At 45.6% G+C, this 19,043-nt stretch overlaps 1 protein-coding gene across 1 annotated transcript; it reads left to right on the top strand.

Annotated features, from left to right (window-relative positions):
* Nucleotides 1-169: 169 nt before the first annotated feature.
* On the top strand, nt 170-15,929 carry ATP5PB (ATP synthase peripheral stalk-membrane subunit b). The gene is made up of 7 exons (XM_066600031.1): nt 170-323; nt 1,520-1,556; nt 4,689-4,834; nt 5,414-5,577; nt 13,239-13,364; nt 14,369-14,548; nt 15,763-15,929. Exons 1-7 carry the CDS (start codon nt 296-298, stop codon nt 15,832-15,834), a joined length of 753 nt encoding a protein of 250 aa, XP_066456128.1. The 5' UTR covers nt 170-295; the 3' UTR covers nt 15,835-15,929.
* The last annotated feature ends 3,114 nt before the right edge of the window (nt 15,930-19,043 follow it).

The raw sequence follows: 19,043 nt of genomic DNA on the forward strand, positions 1-19,043 counted from the left end.
TATATGGAACCGATTCCATTAGTAACATTTCTAATCACAGTGAGCTGTCATTGTACTATGTTAAATCTACAGCGGGAAACTAGCTCTCTAGTAAAGGCTGAACCCCGGCGAGTAGGAAGTTCCCTGACTTAAGATGGCGGACTTGGGACTAAACGCGAGCCTGCCATAAAGCAACGCGGTTTGTCGTCAGAGGTGGGTGTGTCTTGCGCCATCTTGGTCCTTGAGCTCTTGTCAGGGACGTTGAGGACACCGGTCCCGGCCTTTCGTTGTGAGCTGCAGCCTCGTCCCAGGCGCCATGCTGTCCAGAGTCTCCCTGCTGACCGGTGAGTGCCAGGAGGATGCGGCCTTGTGTCCTCCCTGAAGCCTCGGTTTTCGTGGGCGCCCATGTATGTAGACGGCGCTGCTGGCTGAGGAGCACCTCCTAGGTGACTCCGGGTAACATGGGGGCCCCTGCAGTACAGACACTCCGTGCCATCTGCTCTGTGACCTTGTGGAAATGTCTGTGACCTCTGGAGGTCGCCGGAGGATTATTCTGGCTCATCTGGTGTGTCCGTCCTCGCAGTTGGGTGTGCGGGTGGGATTACGCCTCTATTACACCTCTCGCACCTGAGCGTATGCTCGCTGCAGACTACATGCGCAGTTTTTGTATATGTAATACGCAGTAGGCGTTAATTGTGCCTCTCGTGACGTCCTATTTTGACTCGTACGTAGCGCACTCGCTTGCCGCTATTTACACCCGTCTGAGAGGCGTTAGGCCTCAATCACACGGCCGTATGTGTAAAATGCAGCGTTGTACCGGCCTGTGGAGTTGGCGATGAGTCGGCTATCGCCATGTATGGCGGTAAGTGCACTGCGCATGGCGGCGTATCTCCCGCACGTGGTCAGGCGCAGTGTGACTTAAAATGACCTGCCGTGTCTCATAGCGGTGTGTCGTATGGACAGCGTTTAATAAGCTACCCATAGAGAACAAGAGGGTGTTCGTGCGTGATATGCTATGAAATAGAGCATGCTGCGATCGTTTTCACGCACATTGATACACGCAATGTTTACACGATAATGTGAAGGGGTCAGTGACAATCAATGTACTTTCAGCGACTCCATTCAGAAATGCCGGTTGTGTAAAGGAGCTGTAAGGGCGCTTTCACACGACCGAGAAAATCGTGTGTGATTTGCAAGATGTGAGGGGCATGAAAATAAACCCCATTCTTCTGAATGGGGTCATATATATGATCTTCTATTTATTTATTTTTTTCCCTGCATCATGGTGTGACGTATTTTTGACTGTTCCTCAGAACAGTGCGCCTGTTCTCAGTAGGGCTGGAAAACGCACGGCGATGCGATGTGAGGTTTGGGAAACCCTCGCTGTTCCTCCGACACGGCTTTAAGCCACTGCTTCCCTGAAGTGATGGGTGGCATTGTGTGACACAAAAACTTCACATCTGTGGGGACGTTGCATGTTCGCGAGCGCAAAATTGCACTCGCCGTGTGATATGTAAAACCTTTTTCTTTTTCATTGCAGTTAGCAGCCTGAAGAAGTCGGCATCGGTGACGGTCGGGTGAGTGATGTGTAGTAAGGGTACTTTTTCACGTAGCGCTAATCATGCTTATAATGGCCATTCGCTCGGGCGATCAGCCAGTTTAAATACAGATTTTAAAAAAGTATTTATGACCTGTATCATTTTTGCACTGAACTTGCCTGCAGCATTTTTGCGTCAGGTAAAATGCCGATCAGCTAAATGGAAACCGAACGGACCCCATTATAGTGAATGGGGTCCAAGCGGCGCTGTTGGTGACAATCTATCGGTAATATACAAATATCACATTGCTCCCAGCACGTTTCCCCGACCAACAGCTCATCGGGGGACAGTTAAGGCTCAGGTGACCGAATGGGCAACAAGATCTTAGAACGAACAATGTGCCCTACATGTACACAGTGAAGATGGCGTCCGTCTGATATCCTGGAGCTTATTTGTGTCACCTGAGCCTCAACTGTCCCCCGATGAGCTGTTGGCCAGGGAAACGCGTTGTAACCGATGGGATATTTGTATATTACTGAAGGATTATCACCAACTGAATATATTCTGGAAGTATCTGGAGGTCCCTAAGTGAGGACATGTTGGTAGGTTTATGATTATTGGCTGACTGCTTCCAGCAGTGGTGATTGGATTCCTGCCATATGGATGTACGGTTTCCCCAGCCCCACGAATTTGCTCCAGTAGAGAGAAATTCATACTTTACAATCGTGTTTGTGATGCAGTCAGATATATTGGAGATTCCTTGCAGTGATCTAAGCTAGTGGACGATTTATCACGCAAGACTCTGATTTCCCTAACATGCAGTAAGAATTATGACCTAGTATGTGTTTTGTTTTTTGGGGGGGGGCGGGGGGGGGGGGGGGGGATTTTCTTTACACAGAAAAATATCACATGAAGCGTTTTCAGTTGAACATGCTACTATGCAAATATTGTAAGAACCTATTTATGTATAATATATATTAAACTCTGATATGCAAATCATAACTCTTCACTGATCAGGGTCGCTCTTGTCAGGGCGATAACCCTGTATAATCTTAGGTCTGTACAAAGGGTATTATATGGTCAGGGGCAACTGGAAATAATTGCAGATTTGCAGTGCACAAGTATCTGTTGACCCTTTGAATAATGCAGCCATAGATTGCAGTACAATTTATTTAAGATTGATTCTGCAGCATATCTTATAGGCATAGTGTTTTTAAACATGATATAAACTACAGAACGCTGCGGGATGCACGTCTGGGGCCTCCTGCATTGAATCTGGATATGATTGCTGCCGAAATCGCTTGTCTATAGGCAGGGACAATTGTAGCCAGACATCGCTGGTCACAATCATTAATCACCCCAGGGTTGCTACTGCTCTGTGGGTGATGAATATCCTCGTGCACACCGAAAACTGCGGATTAAGGAATGTTAAATGCCTGTCCAACTTCAAAATGTAATGTCCTAATCCGTCTGGCGCGCCTATAATGTCTCATTCCAACTCCGATAATTCACGTCGCCTTGCCATGAGCACGCTGGCCAGTGTGCAACCTCACACATGAGACGGCTCCTCACAACTTCTACAGGTGTGAGCGTTCTCAAGCCGTGCCCCTGCATAAGCAATTTACAGACTGCTATCCCATGACTTTTGGAATGACAGTGTACACTTGCACTTTTGTGTGCCATTTAAAGGCTGCAGCTGTTTTTGCTGTGCAATCTATTTGCAAAGTAGAATAGTCAGGGCCTCTAAAGCCAGTTGAATCCTGGACTGAGCCCATATTGCAGGGCCACAGCTGTGTCCTTCTCGTGCAACTTTTTCTTTCTGATGAAAGGGTTAATCTGCATAGATGTCGTCTTGCATAATAGCTCACTTACATGTGAAGGAACATTATGTCCAGAAATAAAAGGAGGGGTGTTCCCACTTAACCAGGTGCCTTTAAAAAAAAAAAACAAAAAAAACTTACTATGGCGGCCTTCCCACAGGCGAGAAAATCCCGTGAGATTTGTGCATTGTGGGACTCACAAATATGAACCCCGTTCTTTTGAATGGGGTCATATAGATAAGCGATGTTTTCTTGCATGACACCACGATGCAGGAAACAAATCACGGCATGTTCTATCTTGCTGCATGCTCTTGCATTGTTAATGGGGCCTGCGGCAGCATCGTGAGGTCTCCTATCGAAAACCGTGGGAGAAACTCTGCAGTCCTCCATTGCAGCTGACAGCCATGACGGAGGATTCCCTTCATCCCTGAAGTGATGCGAGGCTGTTTTCCCATGAAAGCTCCTCGCCTCTGCGGGAAGTTACATGGTGGGGAGCGGGCATCACTGTCCCTTATTGCACTTGTCAGTGTGAAATGGCCTCGGCTCACGTGTGTATGTGTAAAACGCCACTGTAAGCAGCCATATCGCTGCGTAGGGAAGCAGTTTTGCGCTGCACGTGACCACTTATATCACACATCAGCAGTCTGACTTGTTTCTTTTTTTTAACTTTGCGTTCTGTCACTTAGCAACATTGTGTATAAATGCTGCCCATTCGCAGTGTAATTGTGTATGTACAGCATTTATTACGCCCCATAGAGAACAATAGGGCTCTATCTCGCATAACACACAAAAAAAACATGCGACATGTTCTATGTTAATTTATTATATGTATTAAAAAAATGTTGGTGTGAGTGGGCCATTGAAAATCAATGTACTTTCCTTGACTCCCGGCTCCGCGTAATAAGTGATGAAATTGCGCTTGTGTGAGCCTGCCCTAAAAGTCACCCACAAGGTCAGAGGTGTTCTATTTGATGCCCCTTCACTACATCTTTACAAGTAAGGACATACACCGTACACTTTAACAAAGTTGTCTAAGGGGTCAGAGAGGGTACCATCATATGCTGCGGACTAATCATTCAGAAGGTTTTCACTGCACTTGTGAATGTGGTTTTGTATCCACCGTATGTGATCCCAGGTTACAGCTGGCCATAGTGGTTATCATATGTGCCATCGCTGGGACGTTCAGAAGTTGTGCGGGTCCCAGCAGTCAGGAAAAAACCTGTGACTGGGGATGGCTTTCTATCTGGGCATAACTCTGTAATGGCGTCTTACAGTACTATGGTGGCACTTGTTATGGAAGCTCGAAACTGTGTGAAGGAAGTCTAAACCTTGTTATTTCTTTCATCTTCAGTGTCTTGAACACGAGACGGTCTTTCCACACTGGACAGCCTGCCTTGGCCCCTGTACCTCCCCTGCCAGAGAACCCAGGGAAAGTGCGCCATGGGTTTATACCTGAAGAGTTCTTCCAGTTTCTCTACCCCAAGACAGGAGTCACAGGTGAGGGAGGAAAAATAGTTTTGCTATATTGTTATGTATTAAAGGGAATCGGTCACCTGCCTAAAGCTCCAGAAACTAACTGCTGGTCCTATTAAGTGAGGTGACGGAGCACGGTGCTGGATTTTTCCATACTCGCCATTTCCCAAGATGCCCGCCTGTGAAGTCCATGTGCCAGCCGAAAAGCTGACTTGTTTTCAGAGTTCTGTATGTGCACGCTCACCCATAGTCTTGTATAGGAAAGCGTGCACGCACGGGACTCTGAAAAAAGTTAGATTTTCCAGTGCTGCTGGATATTGGGAGCAGGTTAGTATAAAAATACATCACCCAGCTCCCAGTCACATCCCCTAACGGCGCCATAACTGTGGGGATGTGACAGGTGCATTTTAAACTAGCTGACCCAAATGAGCTCTATTCGTAGCTACTGTCACTGCAGGAGGGTGTTTTTTCTGTAACGAGGGCTATGAATGCCCCAGGTATAGTGGGAAAGTTGTTTGTATTTGTAAAATTGATAGAGGTCTTAAATGATGACACGGGGGACATAGATGTGTATGCGAAATGAAATGTGCTTTTTGCTTGTAGGCCCTTACATGTTTGGGACTGGTCTTCTGGTCTACCTGCTGTCTAAAGAAATCTATGTCATCAATAATGAAACCATTTCAATGCTTTCTATTGGACTGGTCATGGTCTATGCAATCAAGAAATACGGTCATAAAGTAGGAGAATTTGCTGACAAAATTAACGAAGTAAGTGATGACTGTGGTTGGGGTGTGTGTGTTTGGTTTTCCCCCTCTTCCTTCATTGGTTGCATTTTAGAGTGACATTTTGTGTCTGAGTATAGCCTTTTAACCCTGTAACAACCTATGACCGATATGTCCATAATTTACTTTATACCAGTCAGAGCTGGCTCCACTCGTGGTTGTCTTGTGTGCTTGAATGCTGCTGTCAATGTTGACTGCAGCCAGGAGGAAGGGGCCCCATATTGGTAGCAATTTAAACAAAAAAATAAATATATCTACAGCTTGCTCTGTAAACAATCCTTTGTACAGTTATATCGACAGAATGGAAAAAAATGGTGACAAAAAGGTTTTAGTTTTCTAAAAGTGGTAAAACCTAGTAAAATTATAACTCTGGTATCATTGTAGTTGTACTAACCCGCAGAATAAAGTTAACCTCACATTTTTACCGTACCATGCATGCTGTAGAGCAAAGCACCCACAGAAAGAAAATGAGCGCTGCAGTCTTCCCCGTCCCCTGCTAGTAGTCTCTGTTGCAGGACCCCCACAGATCAAAACTTTTGACATGTCTTTTGGACATGTCAGCAGTTTGTGAAAAGTGCAGCATCTATTAAAAGGGATTTGTTACAGTGCAAAACTTCAGACAGACAGCTCCTTACCTGAAGTGCAGCAAAATGTTACCAAGAAGGGAGATGAACCACAGATGTAGTAAGTACCGCCGCGTCTTCTCTGTCCACTGCTAACGTGTCAACTTTACGTGACTCTTTGCAGGATTTTAAAGCATTGTTCATTGGGGGTGTCCAGCTTATGATGAAGCTAAATTCTTGTGGGGGTCATCTTCTTGATTTGTAGTACGAATAGGGAGCAGACATTTTATAGAAAAGACTTTTGCACACTGAGGCAAAGCTATGGACTGTAACGATTAACTTTGTTGTGGTTCTAATTATGAAGAGAGCTGAGGGCTTCCTTGAATCGTGTTTGCAGACATTTGGGTCGTAGTAGTTTTAAAAATTAAAACTTGCCTTGTGAGGTTGTGCTAAAGGCACAACACCTGAAAAGCAACTTTAAAGCCAAATCCTCATGGGTATGCTGCACAACTCCTTAACCCTTAATGGCGCGGTCCCCTTTTTTTTTTTTTTTTCCCCCATTTTCGTCTTTTCCTTCCCACTTTAAAAATAACCAAAAAAAAATCGTAACTCCTTTATTTATCCATCAACGTCGCTGTATAAGGGTTTGTTTTTTGCAGGACGAGTTGTATTTTTCAATGGTGCTATTTAATGTATCATATAATGTACTGAAAAACTTTTTTAAAAAAAGTGGAGTAAAATGGGGAAAAAAACGACATTCTGCCATCTTTCAATGCGTCTTGTTTCTATGGGGCTTAAACGGCAACAAAAACGACATGCTAACTTTATTCTATAAGTCAGTATGATTACTACGATACCAAATTGCATAGCCTTTTTTTTTTTTTTTTCCCGGCGTCATCCTGACGGCAGACATGGAGGTTGCACCTTGACCTTGTAGGGACAGGAAGCAAGAGACTTCAAAAGGCTCCTCCTGCCTCCCATTCACCAGTGCTTCCTGTCCCTACAGGGACATGCAAGAGGTGCTCCCTCCAGGGAGCTACAGGATAACACCGGGATTGACGGTCCATGGGGCCGCTTCCCCTCTCACCTTCTTCCAAAGGAATCTTGCTGACAGCGGGGCTGACGGTCCACAGGGCTGCTTCCCCGCTCCCCTCCCCTCCGGAGAGTCAGCGCGGTCCGGGAGCACGGCGGGCCACGGGTCTGACCGCCCGGGGATCACCACCGCAGCGCATCGGAGCGGCGGACCAGAGGTCCCTGAGTCCACTCCTGCATCGTACACGGGGCTTCCGTGCAGCGTTTTCCAGCCGGGGAGAGCGGCGGGCCATAGGCTCAGATGCCTCTCTCCTCCAGGCATGCCGGCGCGACCGCGCGCAACGTCGGGGGGCGGAGCCAATGACGCGGCGTAACGTGGTGACGGCAGACGCTGTCAGCTGACCCGGACAGCGGGAGATTTAAAAATGGAGTACCCCCGCCGCCACCCCCCCCTTCTGGCAAGTATGACTGCAAAGGAATCAGAGATGGAAGCCCTGCAAACCGTAAGTGTGACTTGCTGCAGGAATGTTATGCCCAGGGATTTAGCATTGTGTGGGGGTTTTCCCTTATGTGCATGCATGTGTCTTTTGCAGGACAGGGAATCCACCCGGTCTAAGCAGGACCTTAGGAAAAAGTACAAGAAATGCGCCCTGTGCCTCAAAAAATTAGATGAGGCGTACAAAAAACCGCTATGCCAGGACTGTACTTCCAAGATCCTTACGGATGAACAGGCCGCATTTAGGGAGGATATTAGATCCCTAGTCAGGGAGGAGGTCCGGGCATCGATCTCCAGTCTTCCCCCAGCCCAGCGGGAAAGAAGGGCCACTAAAAGAGCGAGCCACATACCGCTGACGAGCTCAGACTCTGAGCAATCCCTGGGCAATCTGTCAGACGGCGAACTCTTGGACCGTCCCTCTGACACCAAGGATGAGAATAAGAAGTATTATTTCTCATCCGGGGACCTGGATGACCTGATCAGAGCCGTCAGGGATACAATGAAGCTAGAGGATGTGGTTGAGCCGAGGTCCGTACAGGACGACATGTTAGGTGGGCCCAGGCCAAGGAATCGCATCGTGTTCCCAGTCAATGATACTTTGAAAAAAGTAATCCTGCATGAATAGGCTAGTGCAGACAGACATCTTTACTTGTCCCGCGAGTACAAAGAAAGACTCCGCTTCGCGGAGGAAGATGTGAGCGTCTACGAAGAGGTCCCCAAGGTGGACGCACAAGTGGCCAGAATGGCAAAAAAGACAGCCCTGCCATTTGAGGACTCCTCACATCTTTAAGACCCGATGGACAACAGGGTTGATGCATTGATGAAACGGGCCTGGCAAACAACGGCCTACACGCTGGAGTTCAACATCGCAGCGACTTCCGTGGCGAGGTCGATGTTCCTCTGGTTAGGGGAACTAGACGACCAAATTAAGCAGAAGGCCCCCATAGAGGTGTTACTGGAATGTATGCCTTTACTAAAATCAGCAACAGGCTTCCTGGCAGACGCATCCGCCGAGTCCATGAGGCTGGCGGCCAGAAGCGCCGCATTGTCCAATATGGCCAGGCGGGCAGTCTGGCTAAAAACGTGGAAGGCAGATACGGCCTCCAAAGGAAGATTGTGTTCCATCCCCTTTCATGGCCAGCACATTTTTGTCGCGGATTTGGAGGAGATCCTAAAAAGAGCCACAGACAAAACCCACAGTTTCCCGGATCAAGCCAGAACAGGATTTCCCTACAAACGCCAGCCATCCTTCAAGCCATACCGGGGCAAAGAAAAGACGGGGCGCTGGTCCTACCCAAAAGGAGGCAGGGGTAAGATAAAAACAACCCCCTACCCCTATAGAAGAGTACCAGGTGGGGGGCAGACTATTGAACTTTTCCCAAGAATGGCAAGAGATTACAGATAACCCGTGGGTCCTGCAACTCGTAGCCCAGGGGTACAGGATAGAATTCTTCACCCGGCCACCCAATTTCTTCAGAATCACCCCAACACAATCCCCTGCCATGCAGGACATCTTTAAAGATGAAATCTCTAAGCTACTGCAAATGGGGACGGTAGTTCGGGTCCCCCCAGTAGAGCAGGGCCAGGGATTCTACTCGCCTCTATTTTTGATTTAAAAAAAAAGCCAAACGGCAGTTTTCGGATGATTCTTAATCTGAAGGGCCTGAATAAATTTATTACCTACAAAAAGTTTAAAATGGAGACAGTCCGGTCAGCGGTAACCCTGATCGAAAGAGGAGACTTTGAGTACCGTCGACCTAAAAGACGCGTACTACCACGTCCCAGTCCTGCCAGAACATCATAAATACCTGAGGTTTGCCATCAGAATAGGGAGCCGGGTACGCCATTTTCAGTTTCAGTGCCTACCCTTTGGCATCTCTACAGCACCCCGAATATTCTCTAAAATAGTGGCAGAGATGGTGGCGCATCTCCATGTAGCAGGTATAAATATCATCCCGTACCTGGACGACTTCCTGGTGATCGCCTCCTCATCCAAGATCCTCAGAGACAATACTAGCAGAGTCATCTCTGTTTCAGAGATTGGGGTGGATAGTCAACTTCCCCAAGCAGAGGAAGTTGGGGGTGCAGATAGACTCAGTATCACAGACCTGGTCTTTGCCTCCACTCAGACAGGAAAGTCTTAGATTGGCAGCACAGGAGGGCAGCCAGAAGAAGCAAATGGCAATTAGGGACGCAATGAGGCTCCTGGGCCTCATGACCTCCTGCATTGGCATTATCCCTTGGGCCCAGGCGCACTCCAGAACACTACAGAGAGCCAACCTGGGTAACTGGGATGGGACACCCATCTCTCTGGATAGGAGGATGCCCATGTCATCATCTGTCTTAAGGTCCCTCCGCTGGTGGCGGTCAACCGATACTCTAGAAGCTGAGTCCCCATGGGTGGCAGAACCCTTCATCTCTGTGGTAACCGATGCAAGTCTGGCTGGGGAGCGTAGGTGGGGCAGCGCCTGCTCCAGGGCGAGTGGGGACCGACACTGCGTGCCCAGACATCGAATTTCAGAGAGCTTAGGGCCATCTGGGAAGCGCTTCACAGATCCCAGGATATCCTAAAGAAGAGACACATAAAAGTCTTCTCTGATAATGTGACCGCCGTTTCACTTATTCGCCACCAGGGGGCACCAGAAACGTTCATCTGCTGACACTAACAGCCCGGATCTTCAGATGGGCCGAGACCACGGTACAATCCCTGACAGCGGTCCACCTCAAAGGGTCCCAGAACCATGCAGCTGACTTCCTCAGTCGAAGACGCCTGGACCCCGGAGAATGGTCGCTGAATCGAGAGGAGTTCCGTCTTAATACAGAAACCTGGGGCAGTCCACAGGTGGACCTGTTCGCGACCAGAAAAAACTCAAAATGCCCCGCCTACTTTGGGTTAGACGCCTTTTCCCAGTTGGGATTTCAGTCTGGCATACGCCTCCTCCCCCCCCTCCCATACCCCTGATCCCGAGGGTTCTTCAGAAGGTCCAGCAGAGCAACATCACGCTGATCCTAATCGCTCCACACTGGGAAAAAAGGGCATGGTTTCCGGTACTCCTAAAACTCGCCATCACGGAACCAATCCGCCTTCCATCCAGGAAGGATCTTCTAACGCAGGGCCCAGTTCTGTGCCCCAACTTAGAGAGACTGAACCTCGCGGTCTGGATATTGAGGAACAGACACTACTAAGACAAGGTCTGTCCTCTAGGGTCATCGTGACGTTACGCCAGTCCCGAAAACCCGTGACCTCAGCTATCTATAATAAAATCTGGAAAAGATTCTCCTGGAGGGGGCTGGAAGTCTCCAATCTCGACACTTCAGTGGCAGAGATTTTGGATTTCCTCCAGGAGGGTCTAGACAAAAACCTGAGACTGGGAACCCTGAAAGTGCAGGTATCAGCACTCTCAGCCATTCTAGATCAGCCCCTAGCAGATCATAGACTAATCCGCAGGTTTATGAAAGCGGCAGAGAGAATGAGGCCAGTTAGCCGCAGTATGGTCCCCCCCCCCCCCCCCCCCCCATGGGACCTAAACTTAGTCCTCCAAAACCTGTGCAAAGATCCCTTTGAGCCTATCGAGCAGATACCAATTAGGTTGCTCACGTTTAAAACAGTGTTCTTGGTAGCTATCACAACGGCAAGGCGCGTGAGCGAGCTCCAGGCCCTATCTTGTAAGACACCTTACCTATTAATCCAGGACGATGGGGGTCATACTAAAAACAGACCCCCTTCTTTCTCCCAAAGGTAGCCTCAAAATTCCATAGACAGCAAGAAATTATTCTCCCATCCTTCTGTCAAAATCCCCAAAACGAGAGGGAAAGAGACTACCATACCCTGGATGTAAGGAGGGCCATTTTATGCTACTTAGAGCAGACCTCATCCTTCAGGGAGGCTGATTGTCTTTTTGTCCAATTCCAGGGGCCGGGCAGAGGAAGAGCGGCTTCTAGAAGATCCATTAGCTGCTGGATAAAATCCACCATCCAGCAGGCCTACTCTTCCTGCAACAGAACTATCCCGGAAGGACTTAAGGCCCATTCAACCAGGGCAGTATCCTGCTCCTGGGCAGAGAGGGCTATGGCGACGCCGGACCAAATTTGTAAGGCAGCCACATGGTCCAACCTGCACACCTTCGCAAAACACTACAGGTTGAATACGGACCTCTCCTCCGATCTCTTTCGGGAGAAAGGTCCTGCAAGCAGTGGTCCCTCCCTAGAGAGTTAATCTGGTATACTCCATGTCTGCCGTCAGGATGACGCCGGGAAAAGGGAGTGAATTTCTTACCGAAAATTCCTTTTTTCCGAGTCATCCTGATGGCACGTATTTCCCTCCCAAAAAATTCACACGATTATATCTACATCTTTGCGGGCATGAACCAGTAGCCCAGAGGCTCCTATGTTGGACATTTCTGTTGCGGTAAATTTGTGCATATTTCCTTTGTTTAATCTGGGTAAGCTACCCTCTTATTGTTCATGTTCAAAAAGAACTAACCATGTTAATTTTGTCGGAGCAATAAAAATCTTCATTGGTTAACCACGACATGTCCATGTAAGTAATTTAGAAGACACTGGTGAATGGGAGGCAGGAGGAGCCTTTTGAAGTGGGGGGGGGGGGGGGGGGGGGGGAGGAATTTTCGGTAAGAAATTCACTCCCTTTTTTGCAAATACTATTGCTTATCCTGGATTTTAGGTGCTCTGTGATTCTGCCTGCTTAGTGGACCTACAGGCATTTGGGGAGAGCATACCTGGTTGTTCCTTTTGAGCTGAAGGTATCTCTTGGCTGTCCTCACACAACCGGATTTGAAGTTTGGAATCTGCGACCATCACCCACACGGATGATCTGCAGTATTCCACACACTACGAAGATAATACATTCTTATATCTGCTTGGATGAGCAGATGGCGATTGCGATTTATTGCGAGGGGAAACAAAACGCACAGACGGCTTCCATTGAAGCTGATGGAAGCCATCCATCCGACCCGCGTTATCTCCTAGCCACGGCATAAGAAATACAAATGGCGTGGTTTTTTTTGTTTTTTTTTTTTCTTTTTAAATCTCTACTGCGCATGACCGATGACGAGCGTCCGTGGTCGTCAGCAGTAAAGATAATTCGGGTATACGGTGTTGCTGGCCACGGTCAGAGACTGATTCCGCTGTGGGATGCCATATGCAGAATCCGAGCAATCTGTGTGAGACCGGCCTTCCTCTTGGGAGGTAACGGCATCAAGCCTAATATGCACCACCACACATTCACTTCTATTGGTTTATGTCACTTTGAATTCAATGTAAGAAGGGGTAATGATAAAGCTGGCATTCATCCACAATTTGCCTGTCTTCATATTAACTTTCCCATCATTGAATGCAATCTCATATGCTGTACAAGTTAGCTAATAATTTGTCAGTCATTTCTAAAATTGATAGTGGTGGGTCAAGTGAAGTACTACAGGTCATTTCTTTGCGCCCCTTGGGTTTTAGACGTGTTCTGGAGTTGTCACGTTTTTGTTTATCATGATGCGTTATATAAGCTCTACATATTTCTTTCCCCTTTCCTGTTTTTTCTTTAGGAAAAGCTTAGTAAGGTGACAGCTGTGAAAGAATCTGCAATGAAGGACCTTGAAAGTGTAATTGAGACAGAGAAGAAAGAGCAGTGGAGAGTTGAAGGACGACACTACCTCTTTGATGCTAAGAGGGTAAGCTAGAACTAAAGTTTGTAAATAATATTTTGGAACTTCTGCATTTTTTTTTGCCACAAATGTACCTGTTGAAGGTTCTTGACAGATTGTCCGATCAGTTGCCTGTGGTAATGGAGCTCATATTCTAGTGAACATAGTTGCTAACTACTGAGTTCAAAAGAAAAAAAATTAAGCTATTGCTTGATAAACTAAATACCTCTACACACAGCATTAAACAACATTTTTGGCTAAATACCCAGATGTTTGCTATGAGTCTATAGCGAGTACTGAAAGCTTCTACATACACAGCACTTTGGCGTTTTAATGCCATTTTCTCATTCGTATTATTGGGGAACACAGCTGAAGACCGCTGGTATAGTTACTGACACTAGGAGGCGGATACTAAACAGAAAAACTGTTAACTCCTCCTACTATCTATACTTCCCCTGCAGGCACCAACCTAGCCTGTTTTAGCTTGGTGTCAGTAGGAGGCAGACCTGGTTCTCGCAGGTCTTCAACTACCTTTTGGATTCAGGGAGGCTGGTCTCTCCCTTTTAACCACTGATGGCGAACAGAAAGGAAATAACCGTCCTGTTGCCTATCCTATTCTCAGAAGAAAGAAAGGCGCTTTAAGCTTTAACTTGAACATGACCACTTAAGATGTGGTTTGGCGGAGTCCAAAGTGATAATCTCTCACTGGATCTGATCAGCGGTGGTAGTGGCCTACCGTGCTAAGGGCAGAGTCTCTCCCTTCTGCGTCATGGTGCACTCTGTGGGTGGCATCGGCAAAATTGCTGGCTGAGCCTAGGTTGTGCTGTTAAAGAAAGTTTGGTCCTATAATGGATATTGGTGGGGGAGATAAAATGCCAACTTAAAAATGCAACTGTATATATGAATGGAAAAGCCAACCTTGTGAAAATTCAAATGTATAGCTAGAAAAGATTCTCAACCTTTTATGTACATTGAAACGTAAATTTATGGAATTAACCTTATTTGTTTCTTGACTTCCTTGAAATCAACAGAACAACGTGACCATGCTTCTGGAAATCAACTACAGGGAAAGATTGCTCACTGTCTACAATGCGGTGAAAAAGCGCCTGGACTACCAGGTAGCTCTGCAGAATCTCTTGCGCCGCAAGGAACAAGACCATATGATTAACTGGGTAGAAAAGGGTGTGGTGCAAAGCATTACTCCACAGCAGGTACAGTAATACTTCTCTGCAGTACAGCTGTTAAGGTGTGCGTTGATGGGTTTTAAAGGGGTAATTGGGAATATATAATTTTTGTAATATCTTGCTAATACTCACCCTATTTATAACATACTAGTCCAATGATGTGCCATTCCGGCTCCTGGCCCAGTGATGTCTCATACACAGGGCTAGGAGCAGACTTCTAGCTCTCTATATGGATTGTCGCTGAAGTTCGGTTACATCTGTATACAAATGCATCAGATGCTGTCAATGTGAACAAAAACTTTTTTTTTTTGGTGCACTTAGTGTATAAAGTAGAAAAAAACAAATGTATCGCTTGAATTGTGCTGACCCAGAGAATCTTATCACATTATTCATTCTGCATGCCGACCGCTGTAGAAATGAAATCCAAAAAACAATGGTGGAATTGCATTTCAAATCCGCCAACCCCCACCCCCACCCTCCATAAAAAAGGGGGGGGGGACAATTTTTACCGGCATGACTTTGGGGTACATGCTATGTTTGTATTTCTTATACAATACATTGCATGTACCCCAAAGTCATGCCGGTAAAAAATAGAATTTGTCCATTAGAAAAATTTAAAAAATTATGGCTCTTAGAATGCAAAACTAGAGAAAACAAAACTGGTTGGTTATTATTGTATAAAATGGGCATTTAACTAAGGGTCTGAAAGGAAATTACACTGCAGCAGATATCTATCAATTTTTGTACTGTTTGTTTTTTTTTTTTTTTTGGTTTTTTTTTTAAAGAGATTACAAATAGCAGTAGAATTCCCTGTACGTGTTCATTTTTGGGTATTCTTAAGGGCTCATTCACATGGGCGTATGTGTACATCCCATATGCTCTACCTGCAGAGACAGCGATCGGCATTGCGCACACCCTGGAATAACTCAATCATGGACATGTGGAGCATATTATTATTATTTTTTTTTTTTTATGCAATTCATACGTATGGACAGCGGTTTTCTAGACAGCCTTTCTCCTACATATCGATATGCAGTGCCCACATGCAGGTGTGAATGGAAGTATGAAAGTCCATTGACTTTCATTGCCTCCATTTAGCACGTGTTACGCACAGGATATACGTGCGCATAATACGTGGTGACCATACGCTCATGTGACTGAACCCTAACTCTAAGACAAGCTCGTTTAAAATCTCCTTTTTTATAAGGTTTTGAAAAACTGAGAAGTTTGTTTATTTGCAGGAAAAAGAGAGCATCGCCAAGTGTATTTCAGATCTGAAGCTTCTATCTAAGAAGGTGCAAGCAACTACTTGAATCCTTTTTTCCAGCTCCTGAATTGTACAGATAAGGATCCAAACTGTTCATCAACTGTACCGTGGATGATTTCTAAATACATATTTCTAAACAAAGTTCTGCTTTGCTGTCTCTTTTTTGTGTCTAAAATAGATGGTAATGGATTTGCTTACACACTTTGTTGTCTTCTAGGTGCTTTGTAATTTATTTTATATTTTCTTACATTGGTTTGTTGCTAAATTCTGCATGCAGTTGGGTCTCTGGCAGATATGCAAATAATAATTAGAGTTGTGTGGTCATTAGATAAATAGCTTTGCCACTCTTGGACTATAAGAAGGCTCTCGGAGGCAACTTTTTCCACTTGTGTAGAACTTGTTGACCACTAGATGCCTGGAATAGATTTTGCCTAGTAAGGAGTTTGAGAGGGGGTTCGTTATAGCAATGCAAGAAGCTAAATGGTTGTATTGACAAACTGTCTGCCATCTGGGTCATTCTGAACAGGTAGTTAAAACGTATTGGGACCAGTGGGTTGCATGAGGGCACAAACACAAGGCGACTGGGCTCAGGGCACACTCAACAGATCACCAAAAGAGGATCATCTGACAAGCACACGCCGCTCAAGTGTTGCATTGAAAGCAATTTGGAGACAGGTGTCAGCATAGTTACTGGCCCCTGTACTTGTCAGAACCACTTCCAGGTTCTTGACTAAAGTACATTTGGTTTTATGGGTGCCCTTTTATGTGTACTGCCTTTTGACACCCACCCACAACTCCATTTGCACTAGTGTCATGGACGAAACTGAACTGCTACAGAGTGGAACAGAGTTGTCTTTAGCGAAGAGTTCAGGTTTCATTTGGGCACCGATGACGGCTGTGTTCATGTCTGAAGACCTACGGGTGAGCCCCTCAATCCTGCCTTTGCTATGGAGCAGCACACTGCCCCTTTTGCTGGTGTGATGGTCTGGAGGGCCACTGCATACCACAGTCGGTCAACCCTAGTAGTGGAATGAGGGACAATGACAGATTTGTTATATGTTCAGGACATCCTGCAGTCACATGTATTGCCTCTCCTGGAGGCTTCCAAGAGGCATTTTCCAGCAGGATAATGATCGACCACACGCACAAGGGGGTCACAGGAATGCTTCCCCAACAGTTTCACACTTTTGTGCCTGCCGAGTCACCAGATTTATCACCAATAGAACATGTATGGGACCATCTGGGACGCCAAGCGTTTGCATGATTTAGAGGCTCTATATCTTCTTTCCAAGCTAGAGGCGGTACAACAGGGTACTAGAGCCTTCCTTCAAATTGCCACAATAAATTCTCTTTTTGCTCTGATATCTTAATCACTTATATCAACTTTACAATTACTCATGTAATGTTTGATTAGATTCTGACAATTTCTAGGTTGTTTTTTTTTTTGATAGTTAGTGTAACTTGGATGATTTGGGGACTGTCAACATGCATATATCTTGACAATCTTCCAGAGCTAGAAAATCATGCTACATGCATTCATATTTTCATTTTATTTTTGTAATACATTTATATAAACCACAACAACTGTCATCTTAAAAAATGTTACGCAAAGGGTCCAGGTGATATATATATATATATATATATATATATATATATATATATATATATATATATATATATATATATATATATATATATATATATATATACCATTTTAGTAGTTTACAGTCTAGGTTATTGTAAAGATGCATGAAATTTCACACCGCCTAAAAGTGATGTACAAGCTGAGGCTCAAGATCAGTATAAATCAATGTATACATATGTCTCCTTCCTGAGCCTATAATAAAACCCTGAAACGGCAACCATGTAAGATTTGGACTTCACCTACAAGTAAGCTAAAAAATGTATTCTGGACCCCTCAAATATTTTGGTATAATTTGAAAATCTACAGAGTAAAAACTTTTTTAATTTTTATTTATTTTTTTAACACTACCTCTTGTACTTTATAAATATGAACTGCTAACTTAAAAAACTAAATGCAGATTACACAGTACCTACCCATAGGCTGCATTCCTTGAAAACTGCTGGGCCAAAAAGGGTATTGGCTAGCTTTAAGGAGAACACCTAAAAGATGTAAGGAAACTTATAAGGCCATCCATGCTACTCTGGGAAATATGCAAATAGAGAATGGAACAATAGCTCTACAGTACAACCTATTGGAAGGCAGTATTCCTGCAAGTCTATTTCAGACTTTTTGACAAGCCTTGTAATAACTGGAAATTATCATCCAAAGCTAGAATCTTCTCTAGAAAGAGAAGATGACCATGTACAGACATCAGGTTCAGGGTGATTGCTCCTTATGTATATTCAGTAGGTTCTTGGCTCGGCTAGTGAGAGGCCTATAGATGTGGGTCAGGAAGGTATACTTTCTATTCTGTGAGAGTACCTAGAAGGTGTGAGGAGACTTATAAGGCCATCTTTGCTCCGCTGGTTCAAAAGTCTCAGGCATTGTTACAAGGTTGGTAAGGCTGACATTGATTTGCAAGATTGCTGCCTTCCAATAGGTGGTGCTGTAGAGGTATTGTTCCATCTTCCCATTTGCTTTCACAGGCAGGCTCTATAATAAGCTGCCTCTCCAAAGAATAGTGACAATCAGGCAGCAACATGCTGCACTGTGCAGACATAGCAATAGTAATTCAATAGCTCCAATACCTAGGGTGGGTGATCAATTGAAAGAAGTCGGACACAACCCCCACCCAGAAGAAAAGCCTTTTAGGAGTCTTAGTAGATTCAGAGAACCAGCGTTCTTTCCTTCCTTAAATAGAGCTTCGGGAATTACAATGCCTAGTCAAAGGGTTCCTAAGACGCAAGGACTGTACTATTAAGACAGCTTTGTCACAATTGGAAAAACCTCATGTCTTGTATCCCTGGGGTAGGGTGGGCCCAGGCTTATTCAAGAACCTTACAGGGAGTGTTCCTAGCCACATGGGCCAGGAAACGGTTATCCCTACACAAGAAAAGTCACACAGGCAGTACAGTGAAGGCATCTGTAATTTGGTGGATGTTATGGCAGTAGCCCACATTCAACATCCGAGTAGGACAAGAGGCCGGGCCTTACAAAAGATAGCGCAAAAAATATTTTTCTCGTCTATCGTTGGGGGACACAGCAAAGACCTTGGGTATAGCTTCTGCCACTAGGAGGCGACACTAAGCATAAAAGTGTTAACTCCACTCCTCCCCCCTGCTCACCCCTCT

This window comes from Eleutherodactylus coqui, chromosome 4 (genome assembly GCF_035609145.1).
Source record: "Eleutherodactylus coqui strain aEleCoq1 chromosome 4, aEleCoq1.hap1, whole genome shotgun sequence".
Lineage (NCBI taxonomy): Eukaryota > Metazoa > Chordata > Amphibia > Anura > Eleutherodactylidae > Eleutherodactylus > Eleutherodactylus coqui.

What these genes read in the sequence shown, in the direction of transcription:
- ATP5PB (XM_066600031.1), top strand. Translation starts at nt 296, where the DNA reads ATGCTGTCCAGAGTCTCCCTGCTGACCG. An exon ending in CAGAGTCTCCCTGCTGACCG is followed by an intron (nt 324 to 1,519) that starts GTGAGTGCCAGG and finishes TTTTCATTGCAG; the next exon opens with TTAGCAGCCTGAAGAAGTCG. An exon ending in AAAGCATTACTCCACAGCAG is followed by an intron (nt 14,549 to 15,762) that starts GTACAGTAATAC and finishes GTTTATTTGCAG; the next exon opens with GAAAAAGAGAGCATCGCCAA.